Source organism: Coregonus clupeaformis, chromosome 11 (genome assembly GCF_020615455.1).
Source record: "Coregonus clupeaformis isolate EN_2021a chromosome 11, ASM2061545v1, whole genome shotgun sequence".
NCBI lineage: Eukaryota > Metazoa > Chordata > Actinopteri > Salmoniformes > Salmonidae > Coregonus > Coregonus clupeaformis.
Genome location: NC_059202.1, coordinates 28,344,345 through 28,366,475, shown reverse-complemented (window position 1 = coordinate 28,366,475; position 22,131 = coordinate 28,344,345). Strand labels below are relative to the sequence as shown.

At 51.5% G+C, this 22,131-nt stretch overlaps 1 protein-coding gene across 1 annotated transcript in view; it reads left to right on the top strand.

Annotated features, from left to right (window-relative positions):
- LOC121537624 (ras-related protein Rab-6B) overlaps positions 1-22,131 on the top strand; it is a 173,370-nt gene that overhangs the window by 102,385 nt on the left and 48,854 nt on the right. Inside the window, exons 3-4 of the mRNA XM_041845208.1 lie at positions 3,170-3,223; positions 18,406-18,511. Coding sequence (XP_041701142.1) covers positions 3,170-3,223; positions 18,406-18,511 — 160 coding nt within the window. The remainder of the gene's footprint in view (positions 1-3,169; positions 3,224-18,405; positions 18,512-22,131) is intronic.

The window sequence follows — 22,131 nt, the reverse complement described above, 5'->3', positions numbered from 1 at the left end:
TCACATTTTATTTGTCACATACACGTGTTTAGCAGATGTTATTGCGGGTCTAGCGAAATGCTTGTGCTTCAATTTCACAACATATTCCCAATACACACAAATCTAAGTAAGGAATGGAATTAAGAATATATACATATATGGACAAGCAATAACAGAGCGGCATGGACTAAGATACAGAATAATATTATAGAATAGAATGCAGTATATACATACAGTGGGGGAAAAAAGTATTTAATTTTCATCATAGGAACATGTCAACTATGACAGACAAATTGAGAAAAAAAATCCAGAAAATCACATTGTAGGATTTTTCATGAATTTATTTGCAAATTATGGTGGAAAATAAGTATTTGGTCACCTATAAACAAGCAAGATTTCTGGCTCTCACAGACCTGTAACTTCTTCTTTAAGAGGCTCCTCTGTCCTCCACTCGTTACCTGTATTAATGGCACCTGTTTGAACTTGTTATCAGTATAAAAGACACCAGTCCACAACCTCAAACAGTCACACTCCAAACTCCACTATGGCCAAGAGCTGTCAAAGGACACCAGAAACAAAATTGTAGACCTGCACCAGGCTGGGAAGACTGAATCTGCAATATGTAAGCAGCTTGGTTTGAAGAAATCAACTGTGGGAGCAATTATTAGGAAATGTAAGACATACAAGACCACTGATCATCTCCCTCGATCTGGGGCTCCACGCAAGATCTCACCCCGTGGGGTCAAAATGATCACAAGAACGGTGAGCAAAAATCCCAGAACCACACGGGGGGACCTAGTGAATGACCTGCTGAGAGCTGGGACCAAAGTAACAAAGCCTACCATCAGTAACACACTACGCCGCCAGGGACTAAAATCCTGCAGTGCCAGACGTGTCCCCCTGCTTAAGCCAGTACATGTCCAGGCCCGTCTGAAGTTTGCTAGAGTGCATTTGGATGATCCAGAAGAGGATTGGGAAAATGTCATATGGTCAGATGAAACCAAAATATAACTTTTTGGTAAAAACTCAACTCGTCGTGTTTGGAGGACAAAGAATGCTGAGTTGCATCCAAAGAACACCATGCCTACTGTGAAGCATGGGGGTGGAAACATCATGCTTTGGGGCTGTTTTTCTGCAAAGGGACCAGGACGACTGATCCGTGTAAAGGAAAGAATGAATGGGGCCATGTATCGTGAGATGTTGAGTGAAAACCTCCTTCCATCAGCAAGGGCATTGAAGATTAAACGTGGCTGGGTCTTTCAGCATGACAATCATCCCAAACACACCGCCCGGGCAACGAAGGAGTGGCTTCGTAAGAAGCATTTCAAGGTCCTGGAGTGGCCTAGCCAGTCTCCAGATCTCAACCCCATAGAAAATCTTTGGAGGGAGTTGAAAGTCCGTGTTGCCCAGCGACAGCCCCAAAACATCACTGCTCTAGAGGAGATCTGCATGGAGGAATGGGCCAAAATACCAGCAACAGTGTGTGAAAACCTTGTGAAGACTTACAGAAAACGTTTGACCTGTGTCATTGCCAACAAAGTGTATATAACAAAGTATTGAGAAACTTTTGTTATTGACCAAATACTTATTTTCCACCATAATTTGCAAATAAATTCATTAAAAATCCTACAATGTGATTTTCTGGATTTTTTTCCTCATTTTGTCTGTCATAGTTGACGTGTACCTATGATGAAAATTACAGGCCTCTCTCATCTTTTTAAGTAGGATAACTTGCACAATTGGTGGCTGACTAAATACTTTTTTTCCCCACTGTATGAGATGAGTAATGCAAGATATGTAAACATTATTAAAGTGACTAGTGTTCAATTTCTTAAAGTGGCCAGTGATTTCAATAGGCAGCAGCAGCCTCCAATGTGCTAGTGATGGCTATTTAACAGTCTGATGACCTTGAGATAGAAGTTGTTTTTCAGTCTCTCAGTCCCAGCTTTGATGCAGCTGTACTGACCTCGCCTTCTGGATGATATCGGGGTGAACAGGCAGTGGCTCGGGTGGTTGATGTCTTGATGATTTTTTTGGCCTTCCTGTGACATCGGGTGCTGTAGGTGTCCTGGAGGGCAGGTAGTTTGCCCCCGGTAATGCGTTCGGCAGACCGCACCACCCTCTGGAGAGCCCTGCGGTTGCGGGCGGTGCAGTTGCCGTACCAGGTGGTGATACAGCCCGACAGGATGCTCTCAATTGTGCATCTGTAAAAGTTTGTGAGGGTTTTAGGTGCCAAGCCACATTTCTTCAGCCTCCTGAGGTTGAAGAGGCTCTGTTGCGCCTTCTTCACCACACTGTCTGCGTGGGTAGACCATTTCAGATTGTCGGTGATGTGTACGCCAAGGAACTTGAAGCGTTCCACCTTCTCCACTGCAGTCCCGTTGATGTGGATAGGGGGTACACCCTCTGCTGTTTCCTGAAGTCCACGATCATCTCCTTTGTTTTGTTGATGTTGAGTGAGAGGTTATTTTCCTGGCACCACACTCCCAGAGCCCTCACCTCCTCCCTGTAGGCGGTCTCATCATTGTTGGTAATCAAGCCTACTACTGTTGTGTCATCTGCAAACTTGATGATTGAGTTGGAGGCGTGCTTGGCCACGCAGTCATGGGTGAACCGGGAATACAGGAGGGGGCTGAGCACGCACCCTTCAGGAAGTCCAGGATCCAGTTGCACAGGGCGGGGTTCAGACCCAGGGCCTCGAGCTTAATGATGAGCTTAGAGGGTACTATGGTGTTGAATGCTGAGCTATAGTCAATGAACAGCATTCTTACATAGGTATTCCTCTTGTCCAGATGGGATAGGGCAGTGTGCAGTGTGATGGCGATTGCATCGTCTGTGGATCTATTGGGGCGGTAAGCAAATTGAAGTGGGTCTAGGGTGACAGGTAAGGTAGAGTTAATATGATCCTTGACTAGTCTCTCAAAGCACTTCATGATGACAGAGGTGAGTTCTATGGGGCGATAGTCATTTAGTTCAGCTACCTTTGCTTTCTTGGAAGACTTACAGTGAGAGACCTGTGAAAGCTTATGGTAACACTTCACTGTAGGTATCCTTATGAATGCATTCTATTGAGAGCAACTGTAGGCTAATATTTTTATGTTGTTGCATTTAATTATTTGATCCAATCTTCTGCTTTTCTTTATTTTTAGAATAATGTTGATCCATATTTCTCTATTTTTTCTCATTTCAGGCCACAATCGGAATAGACTTCCTGTCAAAAACCATGTACCTGGAAGACCGAACGGTAAGTAGCTCAATCTAAAACACACATGGACACAGTGTCAGAGAGAAAAGTTAATTTGCTCATAATCCAAGGCTCTCTACTGCCATTTTAGTGTCAACACCAGGGCCACTTCTATCTCCCTGTGAAATATCATCACCTCAGTTTTAGGTATCCTGGCCTGCGGTCCAAATGGCACCCTATTCCTTATGTGGTGCACTACTGTAGACCACGGCCCCATAGGGCTCTGAACCCTTAATATACATAGTCATTGGTCCTGAATAGGCATGTTATGGTGATCACACTGCAAGTCATGATGCGGTCAAATTCCACGTGACCGTTGAGTCGTGCCGCTGATGGTCATACCAAACGGCCAGTCACTAACGGCCTGGTACTAACGGCCTGGTACTAACGGCCTGGTACTAACGGCCTGGTACTAACGGCCTGGTACTAACGGCCTGGTACTAACGGCCTGGTACTAACGGCCTGGTACTAACGGCCTGGTACTAACGGCCTGGTACTAACGGCCAGTCACTAACGGCCAGTCACTAACGGCCTGGTACTAACGGCCTGGTACTAACGGCCAGTCACTAACGGCCTGGTACTAACGGCCTGGTACTAACGGCCTGGTACTAACAGCCTGGTACTAACGGCCTGGTACTAACGGCCAGTCACTAACGGCCTGGTACTAACGGCCTGGTACTAACGGCCTGGTACTAACGGCCTGGTACTAACGGCCCTGGTACTAACGGCCTGGTACTAACGGGCCTGGTACTAACGGCCAGTCACTAACGGTCTGGTACTAACGGCCTGGTACTAACGGCCTGGTACTAACGGCCTGGTACTAACGGCCAGTCACTAACGGCCTGGTACTAACGGCCTGGTACTAACGGCCTGGTACTAACGGCCTGGTACTAACGGCCTGGTACTAACGGCCAGTCACTAACGGCCTGGTACTAACGGGCCTGGTACTAACGGCCTGGTACTAACGGCCTGGTACTAACGGCCTGGTACTAACGGCCCTGGTACTAACGGCCTGGTACTAACGGCCTGGTACTAACGGCCAGTCACTAACGGCCAGTCACTAACGGCCTGGTACTAACGGCCAGTCACTAACGGCCTGGTACTAACGGCCTGGTACTAACGGCCTGGTACTAACAGCCTGGTACTAACGGGCCAGTCACTAACGGCCTGGTACTAACGGCCTGGTACTAACGGCCTGGTACTAACGGCCAGTCACTAACGGTCTGGTACTAACGGCCTGGTACTAACGGCCTGGTACTAACGGCCTGGTACTAACGGCCAGTCACTAACGGCCAGTCAATAACGGCCTGGTACTAACGGCCAGTCACTAACGGCCTGGTACTAACGGCCTGGTACTAACGGCCTGGTACTAACGGCCTGGTACTAACGGCCAGTCACTAACGGGCCTGGTACTAACGGCCTGGTACTAACGGTCTGGTACTAACGGCCAGTCACTAACGGTCTGGTACTAACGGCCTGGTACTAACGGCCTGGTACTAACGGCCTGGTACTAACGGGCCTGGTACTAACGGCCTGGTACTAACGGCCCGCAGTCACTAACGGTCTGGTACTAACGGCCTGGTACTAACGGCCTGGTACTAACGGCCAGTCACTAACGGCCTGGTACTAACGGCCTGGTACTAACGGCCTGGTACTAACGGCCTGGTACTAACGGCCTGGTACTAACGGCCTGGTACTAACGGCCAGTCACTAACGGTCTGGTACTAACGGCCTGGTACTAACGGCCTGGTACTAACGGCCTGGTACTAACGGCCAGTCACTAACGGCCTGGTACTAACGGCCTGGTACTAACGGCCCGTACTAACGGCCGGTACTAACGGCCTGGTACTAACGGCCTGGTACTAACGGCCAGTCACTAACGGCCAGTCACTAACGGCCTGGTACTAACGGCCTGGTACTAACGGCCTGGTACTAACGGCCAGTCACTAACGGCCTGGTACTAACGGCCTGGTACTAACGGCCTGGTACTAACGGCCTGGTACTAACGGCCTGGTACTAACGGCCTGGTACTAACGGCCAGTCACTAACGGCCAGTCACTAACGGCCTGGTACTAACGGCCAGTCACTAACGGCCTGGTACTAACGGCCTGGTACTAACGGCCTGGTACTAACGGCCTGGTACTAACGGCCAGTCACTAACGGCCTGGTACTAACGGTCTGGTACTAACGGCCAGTCACTAACGGTCTGGTACTAACGGCCTGGTACTAACGGCCTGGTACTAACGGCCTGGTACTAACGGCCTGGTACTACAGTCACTCTAACGGCCTGGTACTAACGGCCTGGTACTAACGGCCAGTCACTAACGGCCTGGTACTAACGGCCTGGTACTAACGGCCTGGTACTAACGGCCTGGTACTAACGGCCTGGTACTAAGGGCCTGGTACTAACGGCCTGGTACTAACGGCCAGTCACTAACGGCCTGGTACTAACGGCCTGGTACTAACGGTCTGGTACTAACGGCCAGTCACTAACGGTCTGGTACTAACGGCCTGGTACTAACGGCCTGGTACTAACGGCCCTGGTACTAACGGCCTGGTACTAACGGCCTGGTACTAACGGCCTGGTACTAACGGCCAGTCACTAACGGCCTGGTACTAACGGCCTGGTACTAACGGCCTGGTACTAACGGCCTGGTACTAACGGCCTGGTACTAACGGCCAGTCACTAACGGCCAGTCACTAACGGCCTGGTACTAACGGCCTGGTACTAACGGCCTGGTACTAACGGCCAGTCACTAACGGCCTGGTACTAACGGCCTGGTACTAACGGCCAGTCACTAACGGCCAGTCACTAACGGCCTGGTACTAACGGCCAGTCACTAACGGCCTGGTACTAACGGCCTGGTACTAACGGCCTGGTACTAACGGCCTGGTACTAACGGCCAGTCACTAACGGCCTGGTACTAACGGCCTGGTACTAACGGTCTGGTACTAACGGCCAGTCACTAACGGTCTGGTACTAACGGCCTGGTACTAACGGCCTGGTACTAACGGCCTGGTACTAACGGCCAGTCACTAACGGCCAGTCACTAACGGCCTGGTACTAACGGCCAGTCACTAACGGCCTGGTACTAACGGCCTGGTACTAACGGCCTGGTACTAACGGCCTGGTACTAACGGCCAGTCACTAACGGCCTGGTACTAACGGCCTGGTACTAACGGTCTGGTACTAACGGCCAGTCACTAACGGTCTGGTACTAACGGCCTGGTACTAATGGCTTGGTACTAACGGCCTGGTACTAACGGCCTGGTACTAACGGCCTGGTACTAACGGCGTGGTACTAACGGCCAGTCACTAACGGTCTGGTACTAACGGCCTGGTACTAACGGCCTGGTACTAACGGCCCGGTCACTAACGGCCTGGTACTAACGGCCTGGTACTAACGGCCTGGTACTAACGGCCTGGTACTAACGGCCTGGTACTAACGGCCTGGTACTAACGGCCAGTCACTAACGGCCTGGTACTAACGGCCTGGTACTAACGCCTGGTACTAACGGCCTGGTACTAACGGCCAGTCACTAACGGCCTGGTACTAACGGCCTGGTACTAACGGCCTGGTACTAACGGCCTGGTACTAACGGCCTGGTACTAACGGCCAGTCACTAACGGCCTGGTACTAACGGCCTGGTACTAACGGCCTGGTACTAACGGCCTGGTACTAACGGCCTGGTACTAACGGCCTGGTACTAACGGCCAGTCACTAACGGCCAGTCACTAACGGCCTGGTACTAACGGCCAGTCACTAACGGCCTGGTACTAACGGCCTGGTACTAACGGCCTGGTATTAACGGCCAGTCACTAACGGCCTGGTACTAACGGTCTGGTACTAACGGCCAGTCACTAACGGTCTGGTACTAACGGCCTGGTACTAATGGCCTGGTACTAACGGCCTGGTACTAACGGCCTGGTACTAACGGCCAGTCACTAACGGTCTGGTACTAACGGCCTGGTACTAACGGCCTGGTACTAACGGCCAGTCACTAACGGCCTGGTACTAACGGCCGGTACTAACGGCCTGGTACTAACGGCCTGGTACTAACGGCCTGGTACTAAGGGCCTGGTACTAACGGCCTGGTACTAACGGCCAGTCACTAACGGCCTGGTACTAACGGCCTGGTACTAACGGTCTGGTACTAACGGCCAGTCACTAACGGTCTGGTACTAACGGCCTGGTACTAATGGCCTGGTACTAACGGCCTGGTACTAACGGCCTGGTACTAACGGCCTGGTACTAACGGCCTGGTACTAACGGCCAGTCACTAACGGTCTGGTACTAACGGCCTGGTACTAACGGCCTGGTACTAACGGCCAGTCACTAACGGCCTGGTACTAACGGCCTGGTACTAACGGCCTGGTACTAACGGCCTGGTACTAACGGCCTGGTACTAACGGCCTGGTACTAACGGCCTGGTACTAACGGCCTGGTACTAACGGCCAGTCACTAACGGCCAGTCACTAACGGCCTGGTACTAACGGCCAGTCACTAACGGCCTGGTACTAACGGCCTGGTACTAACGGCCTGGTACTAACGGCCTGGTACTAACGGCCTGGTACTAAGGGCCTGGTACTAACGGCCTGGTACTAACGGCCAGTCACTAACGGCCTGGTACTAACGGCCTGGTACTAACGGGCCTGGTACTAACGGCCTGGTACTAACGGCCTGGTACTAACGGCCAGTCACTAACGGCCTGGTACTAACGGCCAGTCACTAACGGCCTGGTACTAACGGCCTGGTACTAACGGCCTGGTACTAACGGCCTGGTACTAACGGCCTGGTACTAACGGCCTGGTACTAACGGCCTGGTACTAACGGCCAGTCACTAACGGTCTGGTACTAACGGCCTGGTACTAACGGCCTGGTACTAACGGCCTGGTACTAACGGCCTGGTACTAACGGCCTGGTACTAACGGCCTGGTACTAACGGCCAGTCACTAACGGCCTGGTACTAACGGCCTGGTACTAACGGCCTGGTACTAACGGCCTGGTACTAACGGCCAGTCACTAACGGCCTGGTACTAACGGCCTGGTACTAACGGCCTGGTACTAACGGCCTGGTACTAACGGCCTGGTACTAACGGCCAGTCACTAACGGCCTGGTACTAACGGCCTGGTACTAACGGCCTGGTACTAACGGCCTGGTACTAACGGCCTGGTACTAACGGCCAGTCACTAACGGTCTGGTACTAACGGCCTGGTACTAACTGCCTGGTACTAACGGCCTGGTACTAACGGCCAGTCACTAACGGCCTGGTACTAACGGCCTTGTACTAACGGCCTGGTACTAACGGCCTGGTACTAACGGCCTGGTACTAACGGCCTGGTACTAACGGCCTGGTACTAACGGCCAGTCACTAACGGCCTGGTACTAACGGCCAGTCACTAACGGCCTGGTACTAACGGCCAGTCACTAACGGCCAGTCACTAACGGCCTGGTACTAACGGCCTGGTACTAACGGCCTGGTACTAACGGCCAGTCACTAACGGCCTGGTACTAACGGCCTGGTACTAACGGCCTGGTACTAACGGCCAGTCACTAACGGCCTGGTACTAACGGCCAGTCACTAACGGCCTGGTACTAACGGCCTGGTACTAACGGCCTGGTACTAACGGTCTGGTACTAACGGCCTGGTACTAACGGCCTGGTACTAACGGCCTGGTACTAACGGCCAGTCACTAACGGCCAGTCACTAACGGTCTGGTACTAACGGCCAGTCACTAACGGCCTGGTACTAACGGCCTGGTACTAACGGCCAGTCACTAACGGCCTGGTACTAACGGCCTGGTACTAACGGCCTGGTACTAACGGCCTGGTACTAACGGCCTGGTACTAACGGCCTGGTACTAACGGCCAGTCACTAACGGCCTGGTACTAACGGCCTGGTACTAACGGGCCTGGTACTAACGGCCTGGTACTAACGGCCTGGTACTAACGGCCTGGTACTAACGGCCAGTCACTAACGGCCAGTCACTAGCGGCCTGGTACTAACGGCCTGGTACTAACGGCCTGGTACTAACGGCCAGTCACTAACGGCCTGGTACTAACGGCCTGGTACTAACGGCCTGGTACTAACGGCCTGGTACTAACGGCCTGGTACTAATGGCCAGTCACTAACGGCCAGTCACTAACGGCCAGGTACTAACGGCCTGGTACTAACGGCCAGTCACTAACGGCCTGGTACTAACGGCCTGGTACTAACGGCCTGGTACTAACGGCCTGGTACTAACGGCCTGGTACTAACGGCCTGGTACTAACGGCCTGGTACTAATGGCCAGTCACTAACGGCCAGTCACTAACGGCCAGGTACTAACGGCCTGGTACTAACGGCCAGTCACTAACGGCCTGGTACTAACGGCCTGGTACTAACGGCCTGGTACTAACGGCCTGGTACTAACGGCCTGGTACTAACGGCCAGTCACTAACGGCCTGGTACTAACGGCCTGGTACTAACGGCCTGGTACTAACGGCCTGGTACTAACGGCCTTGTACTAACGGCCTGGTACTAACGGCCAGTCACTAACGGCCTGGTACTAACGGCCTGGTACTAACGGCCTGGTACTAACGGTCTGGTACTAACGGCCTGGTACTCAGCACTCTATTGTCCCTCTAATCACTCTGACATCAATGCAAATGTGATCAAAGGTCAAATTAAACACTTCATGAGAGACCTGGCCTTCAGAGTTTGAGCGGAATAGGATCGCCCGTTGCTCAGTGAGAGCCAGCTCCTCATAGCTGGTTGATGCATGCAATGAAATAAGTGTTCCTATAAGCCCATGTTGCGCAACATTTCTATAGACTGTGCTGTGCAATTGCTTGAGAAAACAGAGTTTCGATGGCCGCTATTAAAAAGAGGAGGATCCCATCAGCTTTCTGTAGACTAGGCCTACTATATTTATTTCTCAACTTTCCTGATATTAAACACATTGCTTCGCTTTACAACCACAGTAGCCTACCTGGCTGGCATGAAAATGAACCGGGGGAAAAGCATCCTCTATTCGCTATTCAAGTGCAGACGGATGACATGTATTTTCCCCCTGCCCCTGTTCTGACTGGTGCATGATAGGGGTCCATTCTAAATCCAAAAATAATACTACACATATTATTTAGTACATGTAAAGTCCAGATTAAATTGAGAATAGTCTGATAGGGTGACAATATTATCACTTGCATTTCTTTGTGACTTTTTCAAATAGGCCTATATGTTTCGATAAGGTTTGTTTCACAATTAAAGTTGCAAAATAACCTGTAGGCCTAGGACCCCTGCAATGGGGTTGGACAGTCCGTAGCCTACGAAAGTCTAGTGAAAAATGTGTTCTTATAAGCCCAGTCATTGCGCAATCGCATGTGAAAACAGAGAATTCTTCAAATTAAGCACATTAATTCGCTTTATAACCGGTGTAGCATACATGGCATATTGAAAACATAACCGGGGAAAAGCATCCTCTATTCGCTATTCGAGTGCTGGATACGGATGACATATTTTTTTTGTGGGCCATTCTAAATCTAAAATAATTCCTCACATACAGCGCCTTCAGAAAGTATTCATACCCCTTGACTTATTCCACATTTGGTTGTAGAGTAAGCACAATGTTGTTGATCCGTCATTCAGTTTTCTCCCATCACAGCCATTAAACTCTGTAACTGTTTTAAAGTCAGCATTGGCCTCAGTGTGAAATCCCTGAGCGGTTTCCTTCCTCTCCGGCAACTGAGTTAGGAAGGACGGCTGTATCTTTGTGGTGACTGGGTTTATTGATACACCATCTAAAGTGTAATTAATAACTTCACCATGCTCAAAGGGATATTCAATGTCTGCTTTTTTTTTTTTTTTACCCATCTACCAATAGGTGCCCTTCTTTGCAAGGCATTGGAAAACCTGGTTGAATCTGTTTCAAATTCACTGCTTGACCATGGGAACTTACAGATAATTGTATGTGTGGGGTTCAGAGACGAGGTAGTCATTCAAAAATCAAGTTATACACTATTATTGCACAGAGTGAGTCCATGCAACTTATTATGTGACTTGTTAAGCAAATTTTTACTCCTGAATTTATTTAGGCTTGCCGTAACAAAGGGGTTGAATACTTATTGAAAAAATTGAAAAACATAATTCCACTTTGACATTATGGGGTATTGTGTGTAGGCCAGTGACACAAAAATTCGAAATGTAATCCTTTTTAAATTCAGGCTGTAACACAAAATGTGTAAAAAGTCAAGGGGTGTGAACACTTTTTGAAGTCCCTGTACATTAGTAGGTTATATGTAAAGACCAGATTAAATTGATTAAATTGAGAATATTCTAATGGGGTGTGTCACGATCGTTAGACGGAGTAGACCAAGGCGCAGCGTGATGAACGAACATGTTTATTTATCGTTAGTGATAATACAAACAATAACCAAAACAACAAACGATACGTGCAGTCCTACGGTACAGACCAAAAGGAACAAACCAACTGGAACAAGATCCCACAACTATTGTGGGAAAACAGCCTGTATAAATATGGCTCCCAATCAGAGACAACCAGCAACAGCTGACACTCGTTGCCTCTGATTGGGAACCACTCTGGCCAACACAGAAATACAAAACTAGACTCCCGACATAGAACAACAACATAGAATGAACACACCCTGGCTCAACATATAGAGTCCCAGAACCAGGGTGTGACAGTACCCCCCCCTAAAGGCGCGGACTGCGACCGCGCCTCAACATAGACCAAACAGGGGAGGGCTGGGTGGGCATTCCTCCTCGGAGGCGGTTCCGGCTCCGGGCTCGCCCACCACCCTCCAATACTCCCCCCGTAGCGCCACTGGTCCGGTCTGGCCCCGCTGGCTGGAGCTGGACTGGACATCGTAGGAGCGGATTGCTTAAGCTCCGGTGTGGAGCAGCTGACCGGTACCTGACCAGGCACCGGTGACCCAGGCACGGGTTGTGCCGGACTGACGACGGCGCACCCCTGGCTGGTGCGTGGAGCAGGAACGGGCCGGACCGGGCTGACGATGCGCACCCTGGCTTGGTGCGTGGAGCAGCAACGGGCCGGACCGGGCTGACGGTGCGCACCCCTGGCTTGGTGCGTGGAGCAGGAACGGGCCGGACCGGGCTGACGATGCGCACCCCTGGCTGGTGCGTGGAGCAGGAACGGGCCGGACCGGGCTGGACGGTGAGCACCCCTGGCTTGGTGCATGGAGCAGGAACGGGCCGGACCGGGCTGACGATGCGCACCCCCTGGCTTGGTGCGTGGAGCAGGAACGGGCCGGACCGGGCTGACGACTCGCACCCCTGGCTTGGTGCGGGGAGCAGGAACGGGCCGGACCGGGCTGACGATGCGCACCCCTGGCTTGGTGCGTGTAGCAGGAACGGGCCGGACCGGGCTGACGATGCGCACCCCTGGCTTGGTGCGTGGAGCAGGAACGGGCCGGACCGGGCTGACGACTCGCACCCCTGGCTTGGTGCGTGGAGCAGGAACGGGCCGGACCGGGCTGACGATGCGCACCCTTGGCTTGGTGCGTGGAGCAGGAACGGGCCGGACCGGGCTGATGACTCGCACCCCTGGCCCGGTGCGTGGAGCAGGAACGGGCCAGACCGGGCTGACGATGCGCACCCCTGGCTTGGTGCGTGGAGCAGGAACGGGCCGGACCGGGCTGGCGACGCACACCGTAGGCTTGGTGCGAAGGGCAGGAACAAGCCGGGCCGGGCTGGCGACGCGCACCCCTGGCTTGGTGCGAGGAGCAGGAACAGGCCGGACCGGGCTGGCGACGCACACCGTAGGCTTGGTGCGAGGAGCAGGAACAGGCCGGGCCGGGCTGACGATGCGCACCGTAGGCTTGGTGCGAGTGGCAGGAACAGGCCGGGCCGGGCCGGGCTGGCGACGCACACCGTAGGCTTGGTGCGAGGAGCAGGAACAGGCCGGGCCGGGCTGACGACTCGCACCGTAGGCTTGGTGCGAGTGGCAGGAACAGGCCGGGCCGGGCCGGGCTGGCGACGCACACCGTAGGCTTGGTGCGAGGAGCAGGAACAGGCCGGGCCGGGCTGACGACTCGCACCGTAGGCTTGGTGCGAGGGGCAGGAACAGGCCGGGCCGGGCTGGCGACGCACACCGTAGGCTTGGTGCGAGTGGCAGGAACAGGCCGGGCCGGGCTGGCGACGCACACCGTAGGCTTGGTGCGAGGAGCAGGAACAGGCCGGGCCGGGCTGACGACTCGCACCGTAGGCTTGGTGCGAGGGGCAGGAACAGGCCGGGCCGGGCTGGCGACGCACACCGTAGGCTTGGTGCGAGTGGCAGGAACAGGCCGGGCTGGGCTGGCGACGCACACCGTAGGCTTGGTGCGAGGAGCAGGAACAGGCCGGGCCGGGCTGACGACTCCCACCGTAGGCTTGGTGCGAGGGAGCAGGAACAGGCCGGACCGGGCTGTGGAGATGGATAGGAGGCCTGGAGTGAAGAGCTGCCACAACCCGTCCTGGCTGAATGCCTACCCTCACACACTCTGTGTGAGGCATCAGCACAGGACGTACAGGGCTGTGTACCCGTACTGGCATAACAGCACGTGACACTGGCGCAGGATATCCGGGGACCGAGGAGAGGCACTGGAGGCCACGAGCGCTGAGCCGGCACACTCCGTCCTGGCTGCATGCCCACCTTCGCACGACACGTGCGGGGTGCTCGCACAGGACGTACCGGACTATGCCGGACCACTCGTGGCACAGTACGCAGCTCCGCATACCGCGGAACCTGCCCAGTCTCATGCTGCCATGCCTGAGTACGGGGAGTTGGCTCTGCTCTCCATCCAGGCTCCGCCAACCTGCCTTCTGGCCCCCCAAACCCGGTGGCCTCCTCTCCAAATCTCCCAATTCGCCCTGTGGCAGCCTCCTGCTGCCCAGTCGCCCATGCCGTGTGCCCCCCCCTAAACATTTTCTGGGGTTGCCTCTCGTCCGTCCGACGACGACACTACTGACGCCGTTGCTCCTCTCTCGCCAGGGCCTTAATCTTAGCCCATGGCCCTTTGCCCCCGAGCATGTCCTCCCAGGACCACACTTTGCCCACCTGGGCCATCGCCAACCTCTCCAGCTCCTTTCCCGGCGCTTCCTCCCATGTCCAGGCTGCCTGCTCCTGGACACGCTGCTTGGTCCTGGTATGGTGGGATCTTCTGTCACGATCGTTAGACGGAGTAGACCAAGGCGCAGCGTGATGAACGAACATGTTTATTTATCGTTAGTGATAATACAAACAATAACCAAAACAACAAACGATACGTGCAGTCCTACGGTACAGACCAAAAGGAACAAACCAACTGGAACAAGATCCCACAACTATTGTGGGAAAACAGCCTGTATAAATATGGCTCCCAATCAGAGACAACCAGCAACAGCTGACACTCGTTGCCTCTGATTGGGAACCACTCTGGCCAACACAGAAATACAAAACTAGACTCCCGACATAGAACAACAACATAGAATGAACACACCCTGGCTCAACATATAGAGTCCCAGAACCAGGGTGTGACAGGGTGAGAATATTATCAAGTGCTTGTCAAATTGTGAATGAGAGACTGATGAAGTGTGTGCAGACTGCGCTGTCACGACTTCCTCCCCTCCTTGTTCGGGCAGGCTTCGGCGTTCGTCGTCACCGGCCTTCTAGCCACTGCCACTCCTCATCTCATCATTCCATTTGTTTTGTCTTGTTTATTACACACACCTGGTTCATATCCCCTCATCAGTCCCTGTATAAGTGTTCCCTCTGCCCCCTTGACTTTGTGTGTGATTGTTTATTGTGGAGGTTAGATTAGCTCGGTGGAGCTCTTTGTATTTTGTATCGCCGGGATATTTCACCTGTGTGCCTTGTTGTGTTCCAGTGCGCCGTATTTCCGCATTGGAGTGTTTGACGCATTGCTGCGTACCGCTGTGTTACGGAATAAACCTTTTATTCTGTGATTTACCCTCCTGCGCCTGACTCCTAACTCACTCACCACAGAATCACACACCAAGACATGGAGTCAGCAGGAGAAGAGAACATGCCTGGAGTCGTGGCGCGGGTCCGGACGCATTCTACTATATTAGCCAGCTTGGGAGAAGCGATGAATCGGGTTCTCCAGGTCGTCCAACGCCTGGAGAGGAGAGTACCCGACCCTTCAGGACCAGCTGAGCGACCGGATCCAGCCACCTACACCCCAGCACCCAGAGGGATTAATCTATCCCGACCAAGGGATTATGACGGGACAGCTGCCCGCTGCCAGGGATTCCTCCTGCAGCTGGACCTCTTCTTCTCAACCATCAACCCTGCTCCATTGGAGCGGGAGAAGGTGTCTGCTCTCGTCTCCTGCCTCTCTGGGAAAGCCCTGGAGTGGGCCAACACGGTCTGGAGTGAAGGAGGAGCCGTGTCGGACAACTACGAGGAGTTCGCTCGCCTCTTCCGGGCAGTCTTCGATCACCCGCCCGAAGGAAGAGAGGCGGGCGAGCTGCTGGTCCAACTGAGGCAGGGGACGAGGACCGCGCAGGACTTTGCCCTGGAGTTTCGTACTCTAGCGGCTGGGTCCGGGTGGAACGAGCAGGCCCTCATCGACAGCTTCCGGTGCATCCTGCGAGAGGTCGTCCGAAGGGAGCTAGCCTGCCGGGACGCCATGTTGACTTTTGACCAGCTGGTGGACATGGCCATCCGGTTGGACAACCTGCTAGCAGCAAGAGGACGTCCTGGAAGGGGCCTGCCCGTTTCACCACCCTTCAACCCGGATTCAGTTCCGATGGAGCTGGGTGGTGCAGTGATCCGGGAGAACGGAGGACGACAGCTCCAGTGTCACTCTTGAATTACATTGTATTGTATTAAATGCACAAATGTAGCTAGCACACACACCGATATCTCAATCAAAGTGTGCCTGACATTGATTTCATGTACATGGCATAAGAAATGTACATTTCTACCATCTAACATGCATGTCTGTCTGTGTCCAACCTTGACATTCTTGTGTGTGAGGGAGACAGTGGTCCCAGGCTGTCTGGATGTGTGAGGGAGAAAGTGGTCCCAGGCTCTCTGTCTGGATGTGTGAGGGAGACAGTGGTCCCAGGCTGTCTGGATGTGTGAGGGAGACAGTGGTCCCAGGCTCTCTGTCTGGATGTGTGAGGGAGACAGTGGTCCCAGGCTCTCTGTCTGTGTGAGGGAGTCAGTGGTCCCACTTGGCTCTGTCAAATCCTCACATGGCCTCTCCTATCATTGCTACGCAGACGACACACAACTAATCTTCTCCTTTCCCCCTTCTGATAACCAGGTGGCGAATCGCATCTCTGCATGTCTGGCAGACATATCAGTGTGGATGACAGATCACCACCTCAAGCTGAACCTCGGCAAGACGGAGCTGCTCTTCCTCCCGGGGAAGGACTGCCCGTTCCATGATCTCACCATCACGGTTGACAACTCTGTTGTGTCCTCCTCCCAGAGTGTAAAAAGCCTTGGCCTGACCCTGGACAACAACCTGTCGTTCTCCGCTAACATCAAGGCGGTGACCCGATCCTGTAGGTTCATGCTCTACAACATTCGGAGAGTACGACCCTGCCTTACACAGGAAGCGGCACAGGTCCTAATCCAGGCACTTGTCATCTCCCGTCTGGATTACTGAACTCGCTGTTGGCTGGGCTCCCTGCCTGTGCCATTAAACCCCTACAACTCATCCAGAATGCCGCAGCCCGTCTGGTGTTCAACCTTCCCAAGTTCTCTCACGTCACCCCGCTCCTCCGCACACTCCACTGGCTTCCAGTTGAAGCTCGCATCTGCTACAAGACCATGGTGCTTGCCTACGGAGCTGTGAGGGGAACGGCACCTCCGTACCTTCAGGCTCTGATCAGTCCCTACACCCAAACGAGGGCATTGCGTTCATCCACCTCTGGCCTGCTGGCCCCCCTACCTCTGCGGAAGCACAGTTCCCGCTCAGCCCAGTTAAAACTGTTTGCTGCTCAGGCACCCCAATCGTGGAACAAGCTCCCTCACGACGCAGGACAGCGGAGTCACTCACCACCTTCCGGAGACACTTGAAACCCCACCTCTTTAAGGAATACCTGAAAAAAAATTACCCCCCCCAAATTTTTTTTAGTAAAAATTATAAAACATATTGTTAAGTGCTTATCCCACTGGCTATAGGGTGAATGCACCAATTTGTAAGTCGCTCTGGATAAGAGCGTCGGCTAAATGACGTAAATGTAAATGTCCCAGGCTGTCTGTCTGTGTGAGGGATACAGTGGTCCCATGCTGTCTGGATGTGTGAGGGAGACAGTAGTCCCAGGCTCTCTGTCTGTGTGAGGGAGACAGTGGTCCCAGGCTCTCTGTCTGTGTGAGGGAGACAGTGGTCCCATGCTGTCTGGATGTGTGAGGGAGACAGTGGTCCCAGGCTCTCTGTCTGTGTGAGGGAGACAGTAGTCCCAGGCTCTCTGTCTGGATTTGTGAGGGAGACAGTGGTCCAAGGCTCTCTGTCTGTGTGAGGGAGACAGTGGTCCCAGGCTGTCTGGATGTGTGAGGGAAACAGTGGTCCCAGGCTCTCTGTCTGTGTGAGGGAGATGTGGTCCCATGGTCTCTGTCTGTGTGAGGGAGAGGATGGTCCCAGGCTCTCTGTCTGTGTGAGGGAGACAGTGGTCCCAGGCTGTCTGGATGTGTGAGGGAGAAATTGTTCCCAGGCTCTCTGGACCTGGTGAATAATCTGACGATCCCCAGGTGTGTCTCTCTGATCCCCAGGTGTGTCTCTCTGATCCCCAGGTGTGTCTATCTGATCCCCAGGTGTGTCTCTCTGATCCCCAGGTGTGTCTCTCTGATCCCCAGGTGTGTCTCTCTGATCCCCAGGTGTGTCTCTCTGATCCCCAGGTGTCTCTATCTGATCCCCAGGTGTGTCTCTCTGATCTCCAGGTGTGTCTCTCTGATCCCCAGGTGTCTCTCTCTGATCCCCAGGTGTGTCTCTCTGATCCCCAGGTGTGTCTCTCTGATCCCCAGGTGTGTCTCTCTGATCCCCAGGTGTCTCTCTCTGATCCCCAGGTCTCTCTCTGATCCCCAGGTGTGTCTCTCTGATCCCCAGGTGTCTCTCTCTGATCCCCAGGTCTCTCTCTGATCTCCAGGTGTGTCTCTCTGATCCCCAGGTGTCTCTCTCTGATCCCCAGGTCTCTCTCTGATCCCCAGGTGTCTCTCTCTGATCCCCAGGTGAGGTTGCAGCTGTGGGACACGGCAGGACAGGAGCGCTTCAGGAGTCTCATACCCTCCTACATACGAGACTCTACTGTGGCCGTGGTGGTGTATGATATTACAAGTGAGTGAGGCTCACACACACACGCACACACACACACACACACACACACGTACACACATACATATATATATAATTTTGATTACCTTTATTTTACAATGACGGCCTACCAAAAGGCAAAAGGCCTCCTGCGGGGACGTGGGCTGGGATTAAAAATATAGGACAAAACAGACATCACGACAAGAGAGACACCACAACACTACATAAAGAGAGACACCACAACACTACATAAAGAGAGACACCACAACACTACATAAAGAGAGACACCACAACACTACATAAAGAGAGACACCACAACACTACATAAAGAGAGACGCCACAACACTACATAAAGAGACACCACAACACTACATAAAGAGAGACGCCACTACACTACATAAAGAGAGACGCCACAACACTACATAAAGAGAGACGCCACAACACTACATAAAGAGAGACGCCACAACACTACATAAAGAGAGACGCCACAACACTACATAAAGAGAGACGCCACAACACTACATAAAGAGAGACGCCACAACACTACATAAAGAGAGACGCCACAACACTACATAAAGAGAGACACCACAACACTACATAAAGAGAGACACCACAACACTACATAAAGAGAGACGCCACAACACTACATAAAGAGAGACACACCAACACTACATAAAGAGAGACGCCACAACACTACATAAAGAGAGACACCACAACACTACATAAAGAGAGACACCACAACACTACATAAAGAGAGACACCCCAACACTACATAAAGAGAGACGCCACAACACTACATAAAGAGAGACACCACAACACTACATAAAGAGAGACACCACAACACTACATAAAGAGAGACACCACAACACTACATAAAGAGAGACACCACAACACTACATAAAGAGAGACGCCACAACACTACATAAAGAGAGACACCACAACACTACATAAAGAGAGACACCACAACACTACATAAAGAGAGACGCCACAACACTACATAAAGAGAGACACACCAACACTACATAAAGAGAGACGCCACAACACTACATAAAGAGAGACGCCACAACACTACATAAGAGAGACGCCACAACACTACATAAAGAGAGACGCCACAACACTACATAAAGAGAGACACCACAACACTACATAAAGAGAGACACCACAACACTACATAAAGAGAGACGCCACAACACTACATAAAGAGAGACACACCAACACTACATAAAGAGAGACGCCACAACACTACATAAAGAGAGACACCACAACACTACATAAAGAGAGACACCACAACACTACATAAAGAGAGACACCCCAACACTACATAAAGAGAGACGCCACAACACTACATAAAGAGAGACACCACAACACTACATAAAGAGAGACACCACAACACTACATAAAGAGAGACACCACAACACTACATAAAGAGAGACACCACAACACTACATAAAGAGAGACACCACAACACTACATAAAGAGAGACACCACAACACTACATAAAGAGAGACCTAAGACAACAACATAGCATGGCAGCAACACATGACAACAACATGGTAGCAACACAACATGGCAGCAGCACAACATGGCAGCAGCACAACATGGTAGCAGCACAAGACATGGTACAAACATTATTGGGCACAGACAACAGCACAAAGGGCAAGAAGGTAGAGACAACAATACATCAGGCGAAGCAGCCACAACTGTCAGTAAGAGTGTCCATGATGGAGTCTTTGAATGAAGAGATGGAGATAAAACTGTCCAGTTTGAGTGTTTTTTGCAGCTCGTTCCAGTCGCTAGCTGCAGCGAACTGAAAAGAGGAGCGACACAGGGATGTGTGTGCTTTGGGGACCTTTAACAGAATGTGACTGGCAGAACGGGTGTTGTATGTGGAGGATGAGGGCTGCAGTAGGTATCTCAGATAGGGGGCAGTGAGGCCTAAGAGGGTTTTATAAATAAGCATCAACCAGTGGGGGTCTTGCGTCGAGATGACTAGTTTACAGAGGAGTATAGAGTGCAGTGATGTGTCCTGTAAAGAGCATTGGTGGCAAATCTGATGGCCGAATGGTAAAGAGGATCGAGCCGCTCGAGAGCACCCTTACCTGCCGATCTATAAATTACGTCTCAGTAATCTAACATGGGTAGGATGGTCATCTGAATCAGGGTTAGTTTGGCAGCTGGGAGTTAAAGAGGAGCGATTACGATAGAGGAAACCAAGTCTAGATTTAACCTTAGCCTGCTGCTTTGATATGTGCTGATAGAGACACACACATCAGATTGTTTCCTTTATTCTCCATAATAAACTGTGACAACTGTATTGTGCCAGGTCCCATTGAGACCATCAGTGGTTTAACTTGTTAGTTAAGAAGAAGAAGGAGCCGTCCTCTTTAACACACACAGACACACACACACACACAGACACACACACACACCATTCTCTTGTAAGACCATATGCTGGGGAGATGAACAGTAAACCTAATTGCATTCTGAACGAGTGTGTCAAGGTCAAAACAAGTGTATTGATAGTATCAAATACTATCTTGAGTAGGGGAGAGCCGGGACAAAAGTAACACTGGGCGAAAGTAGCATTTTCTCAGATAAGACAGACGCTAGGAGGATGTAGTGAAGTGAAGTCAACTGAGGACGAGCTCCCTGCAACAAAAAAAAACAGCCCAGTCCGACCACGTTTTGCCGAGTTATTAACAAAAAGTGGTTTTGGAAGTTTAAAAAAAAAAACGGATCCTGAAGTGTTTCTCGGTTGTAGACTTTAGTTTGTTTAGTTTAGTTTTACATATGTCATGTTCTTAACCCATCTAGTGACTAAATGACAGCGTAGGTTTCAAGTATCATGCTAGCTAGTCTTGGGTGGTAGCCTGGGAGAAGATGCAGGAGAGACGGGTGGGACGAAAGTAAACTGATGACCTGGAATAAAATAAAATAAAAGTTTAAGCACAGGCCATTGTCTCCTCTAGTTCATGTTGCTTTTATAATGGTAGCAAAATATCAACGAGTGACTGAATGTTTGAAAAATGATATATGACATAATTAGAATTCTGCCTTAATCAATTGACTTGATGGATCAGCTTCTCACATAAAGCTTTTATCGACAGGTTAGTGGTTAAAAATATTTTAGTTGTATTATTCATAAATGACCTACCTACCTGTCAAGCCATGGAAACATATTCTACTACATTCCCATTTAAGTGAGATGAGAAAATGATGGTTATGTGACCCATTTTAGTCTGATTTAATATTGTAAGGCAAAGTACTGGTAAGCATCTGCCTCTGGTGTCAAAGGTTGCGATAGAAAGTTGTTTTTTAGATTTTTGTTTTAAGCCTATCCCAAACCTTAACCCTTACCTTAACCATTCAGAGTTAATGCCGAAACTTAAGATTTCGGCGTTAATGCCTAAGCTTAACCTTAAACACTTAATAATTTGACATTTGGAAGAACTTCGAAATTTGATGTTTGAGAAAAATGGATGAACGTCTAATTCTGACGTGAGACTGTGAGAGCTAGTTGCATAAAATATGGTCTCTGTAGCTCTATCGATCTCTGAGTGATTAGGAAAAAAAACTAAAAGTGTTATTGCCGTCCCAGTTCTTCGCTAGTACCCAACCAACTTGTACGACGTCATGGCATTCAT